Raw genomic sequence first — 5,374 nt, 5'->3', positions numbered from 1 at the left:
CTCTTCTCCTCATAGTAAATAAGGCTGCGCCAAAGATCATCCGCTAAAATTAGCTACATGCCAAGCATATAAGCGGCGCCTACCGACTTAGACGCGGACTTGGCTTCTTCTTGGCTTCATTCTTAGTCATATATCATGTGACTATTTGTTACTCACGTGACTATTTCATCCCTTTTCGTCCCTTTTGGGCAAAAAACAACATCGACCGAAGATTTGGTGAAGTTTTGCTTTTGCTCTTTGGCCGCGACCGAACATCTAACAACGCAAGCGTGCAGCAGAATTGCCGGGATGGATGCGGATTCAGTTCTTCTTGTCCTCGAAGGTAGGACTTGATCTGCCTTCTTGGCCGGAAAATTCCCGAGTGGCGGATGTAGATATACGAGAGAGGATGGAATCACGCCGCGTTTGGGGGGGGATGAACTTTCGCTGCCTCACACTGGATACAGGATGATAAAAGGGACGAATAACAGGTACGAGAGCCCGCTGAGCTACGCCACCCACAGAGGGCCTTCGTAAGGTCTGACCAAGATTGCACTGATACTTTTGATCCTCCAACCTTCATCTGGACATTTGTGTTATATTATCCAACTAACTAAATCCAGGGGTCAGCCCGTAACCCCCCCGGTCATCGACAAGGGACGGAGCCGATTTGCCTGCACCACCTGCACGCTCCAGACAGACGTCAAACGTGAGGTTGCACGCTGTCCCATGGCGTCAGTCAAGCACCGGTACTAAGTGGTTAGGGTATCTCGCTCTGCCAGGAATAAGCAACAATTTCAGCATGATGCCATACTTTGGGCGGAGCCGGCATCGCCGTTACGAGACAGATGCTTGACCGCGAGTGCTGAAGAGTCTGCGGAGATGGGTTGCGTTTCAGAACGCCAACGAATAAATGGCGACTCGCACACCCTGCTGGGCCCCGTTCCGTCAAATGCAATGCTACTCTGACCTGGGTAGTTATACCCACTCCCACACTCCTCCTCCGGGCTGCCCCCCTATCGTCCAGCGATGCGGCGGCATTCTCTAACCCGCCAAGCCGAGCCGGGTTATGAGGCTTGGTTAGGCAGTTGGGCTGCTGCACCCCCAAGGCCCTCGCGGAGCACCCCAGGCCCTCCTAGGGCTTTCTGGGGCATGCCAGGACAATCCCAGGCACCTTGACCTTGACCTAGCCGACGAAGGCCGCTAGATCAGAAGTACGCGGCCCCAACCGAGAAAGATGTGCAATGTTTAATTTAGGCATTCTCGCAACGGATAACATAATTCCTGACCAATGCTGGAAATTGTTTGGCTGCCATCAATTCACACCCTGGCCCATCATGTGAGCTGATTCCAGGTCGATGCCTTTATATCTGCGGGGAGTGCCATGCGACGCTCCCTCGCCTTGGTCGCCCTAAATCGTCGTATCGCGTTGACCTTGCTGAGCGAAATCCCATCAAACGCGGATGCGACACTCTCGGTCGTCTGGACAATCGGGGCTCCAACAGAGTGTAAAACCAGCATCACTGAGGCCCTAGGCACCTTTGGCTGCGGGTTTACTCCGCATTTAAAAATACACTTACCACCGTGGAGATCCGGGGCGCTCGTATCCATACCTATTCCAGAACGGCCAGACACCGCCGTCTTCCACGTTTTTTTTCCAACTGCCCAGCAAGAAAAAGGCGGACGACTTTCCCAACCCCCAACGCCAACGTCGTACACATTCCTTTTCGACCAAGAAGATTCTCTCTCGGTTCGACAACAGTCGTGGGGAGGAGGGAGGGTAGTGCGCCCGTTTTTCCCATGGGAGGATGGCGGATACAAGGGCCAGGTGAACAGACGATTTTTTGGCCTGCTACATTCGAATATACTCCGCATAGACACCTGTCTCTCCCGGGCGTTTGCAGCGCAACATGGCTTCCGGTAATCCGTCCGCGGCCGCAGCCGCGGCATGCACGCCATGCCGCACCGTGAAGATGAAGTGTACGCGAGACCCAGACTCGGCGTCCTGCAATCGCTGCAAGCGCAAGTCATTAAGCTGTTTCTACGAATCCCATCGGCGCGGTCGCAAACCAGGCACAAAGTGAGTGTTATCTTGACTCCTGCTTATGAGAGTTCAGTTTCGTCCCTTCAGCTGCGATTGATGGTGCGCATTGTTCTTTTTTATTTGCTGGGTCGGAAGAACAAGCGAATCGCTAACCGCTGTAATAACACTAACTATGCAGACTCCGGCCCAAAGCTGAACGGTTAAAGGCTGCCGGGCTCCCTGCCTTGCTCTCGAGCGCGCCGCCACCAGACACCAGCTCTGCCGTGACACCAGAAGAAGTCATCCAGACTTCAATAGACACACGCTCTCCCAAACGAATAAAGTCGGATACCAGCTTTAGCTCTCCAGACCTACCCGATAAACCAATACAGCCCGCCTTCACCTCCGAGAACCCACTGCCTACGAAGCTGGCTTCAATAACACAATTAACGCACCCTCTTTCAGATAGCCTTGCACCATTCGCCTTGCTGAAGAAGTCATCTACCCCTGGAAACTTCTCGATTGCAAATATCTTGAATGCCGAAAACGAAAGCCCGGCCGAGGAGCCATCTCGTTGGAAAGATTGTTTGGCAAACGATGCCCCCATCGACCAGAATGATCCGGTACTCCAAAATTTGATCAACCTCCCTATAGCTCAAGGCCTTTTCGATAGGTAGGCTCCCTTCGTTCCTTCGCTCATGCTAGGCTTGATGTAGTGGCTGCAGTTAGAGATCTAACATAAGCGTATGGATGGTTACAGTTTTTTCAAATACATGAACCCCTTCATATGCCAATTCGATCCTGTCCTCCATACTGTACGATATGTTCGAAATCGATCGCCGTTCCTATTCACCGCCCTCCTTAGCGTCGCTGCAAAGGTTTTCTGTCCGGCTATATATACCAAACTACACGAACATAGCGAGAAGCTCCTTCACAATATCATGGGCTCAGGCGAGAAGTCTCTAGAGATAATCCAGGGCGTCTGCCTTTTGACACATTGGAAGGAATCCAACGACACGCGTGCGTGGATGTTTATCGGATATGCCATTAGGGGAGGTTTAGAATTAGGCTTGAATAAACTTAAGCCATCTATTCTAGATAAACCAATGCAGCTTGCTTCTGGCTTTGAGGAGGAAATGGAGTTACGGGAACAACGCAGCAAGGAACGCACCTGGCTCGTGCTGTTCATTTATGATAGGAGGTACGCAACTATCCCTCCTATATTTATCGTCCCCTTTCTATTCTGTCCGTCTCCATACTAAGTACACCGTATATATAGTCTAAGTCTCCAGCTGGGCATGCCATCAATGATTACCATGGACCCTCTGATCCGAAACGTACAGAATTGGCACCAGCATGCATATGCCACCCCTGGAATCGATGAGATGGTCACGGCCCTGACCCAGTTACGCATAATCGGCTTCGAGCTACTAGATCTTTTCTGGCTTGATCCACTCCATACATCACCAGAGTTCATGAAAAAGGATGAATTCATACTTCGGTTATGCAATAATGAACTGGACAGATGGGAGGCTCGATGGCATTTGATCGTAGATGAAGGTGAGATTCATTTCAATTTGCCTCCTGTCTGCTTGGGATCAAAGCTAACGTACTTTGAAGCCGACGCGACTCTTGCCCAGCGATTCCTTGTTCGATTTTACGGCTACCATTTGAGATTACTTCTGCACTCCTTTCAACTACAGCTATCCATCGCCAATGGGTCTGCTTCTAAACCTGCGCTATGGGTGTGCTACGCGAGCTCATTAGAAATGGTCCGATTAATTATAGATCGCCTTGGGACAACTTCCTATCTATATTACTGCCAGGATTCAATTCATTTAATGGTTGCATACGCTGCTGTCGCCATTGTAAAGGTTGGTGGACTTAAAACATCTATGTACACCCCATGTTGTGACTGGCGTTGCTCACTGTTCTGCTTTAGATCCTCCTATCATTCCCCGGAGAACTCCCAGGCGAAGCGGAGAGTAAAGTACTCGACTACATACTGGAGGCAAGTGAGTATTTTGGCCGACAATCGCCGACAGACAACACTAGCTGTCACTACCAGAGCCAGTTCCTCGCGAATGTGGTTGCACAATACCGAGCCTCCAGGGCCTCCCCTGCATCTTCTGTGAAACGACCGGCTTCAAAAGAGCTCTGTGATCTGATGCAGGAGACTACAAGCGGCGCAGACGCCAAAACGCAAGTAAATCTCTCACCGATAGCTGTACCACCACTTCACCAGACGTCTCTTCCGTCGCCCTTTCAAACATCTCAGCAGCAGCAGCAACAGCAGCAACAGCAGGAGGACGGGCTCAGCCAGCCACAGCAGCCGCAACAACAACAACAACAACAACAACATCTCACGCCTCTTAATCACCATCTCCAGGTGACATCGCACCTTCAAAACGACCTATTCTCGTCCTCAAACACTCCACCGCCGATACCCATGCATATGCCGCTAAACGACCCACTGCACAACCCGCACCACGACCAGCAGACCCTCCCTTTGATCCACCCTGATCATAACCAGCAACTACTTGCATGTGCACGACCTCTGCTCCCGCCATCGAACATCGAGTGCACTATCAGCGGGTCCATAAATAGCGGCATGATGAGCTCGGGCAGGATATTTGCTTCCCCAAGTCTTCACCCATCGTCGACCCACCAAGCCAACAGCAATAACACGGGCACTATGATGGGGAGCGGTGGGACAGCATCTGCGTCAGGGATACCAGTGACGTCAAGTCCTGGCCCTGCTGGAAACGCCCCGAACAGCAGCGACAGTAACGACGGCTACGACAACTACACTCCCACCAACGCTCAGAATGTCGCACCGTTCAGCAATACCGGAACGTGGGAGAACCTATTTGCTCATGCCGGGTTTAATATCAACGGTGGAGCATTCCTGCCGAACCCTGGAAGCTCCTGAGGCGATTTCTGCATGCATATACGGTATCTCTCTCGAACCCGACTGACATACACTTCTTGGACACTTCTTACCATCCCCTAATATTCCTTGCAGTTTTGATTGCAACTGTGGACATTCTCCCCGGCTCCCTTTAGCATCTTTTTGCCTTTTTTTTGTATATAGTTATATAAACACGCCTTCGAGATGGATATAGAGAACTGTCTCCTGCAGAGACAGAGGACATTCGTTGTTAATAAGATATTGGCTTTAATCCTCGTGCATGGTATGCCCACCATGCATCGGAGACCTGCTATTTATAACACTCACTCCTGCATCTTAACTAATATAATAATATTATTATTCAATAACAAAGTATAATACACTCAGCATTCTTTTCATCCCTCTCACCGCCGAAGATCCCTGTCGATGGCCTCCGTAGGCGGAGAGTTATCGTCTCGTCC

The 5,374-nt window shown here is 50.8% G+C and overlaps 1 protein-coding gene across 1 annotated transcript; it reads left to right on the top strand.

Annotated features, from left to right (window-relative positions):
* Nucleotides 1-1,952: 1,952 nt before the first annotated feature.
* On the top strand, nucleotides 1,953-4,934 carry TRV_03314 (uncharacterized protein; the record flags this gene model as incomplete). Its single annotated transcript, XM_003022506.1, has 5 exons — nucleotides 1,953-2,059; nucleotides 2,202-2,675; nucleotides 2,763-3,203; nucleotides 3,282-3,747; nucleotides 3,945-4,934. The coding sequence occupies 5 exons, from the start codon at nucleotides 1,953-1,955 to the stop codon at nucleotides 4,932-4,934; spliced, it is 2,478 nt and encodes an 825-aa protein (XP_003022552.1).
* Between the last annotated feature and the right edge of the window lie 440 nt (nucleotides 4,935-5,374).

This window comes from Trichophyton verrucosum, assembly GCF_000151505.1.
Source record: "Trichophyton verrucosum HKI 0517 chromosome Unknown contig00281_1.f1.exp, whole genome shotgun sequence".
Taxonomy (NCBI): domain Eukaryota; kingdom Fungi; phylum Ascomycota; class Eurotiomycetes; order Onygenales; family Arthrodermataceae; genus Trichophyton; species Trichophyton verrucosum.
The sequence above is the reverse complement of the archived record's forward strand: the minus strand, read 5'-3'. Positions and strand labels throughout refer to the sequence as shown.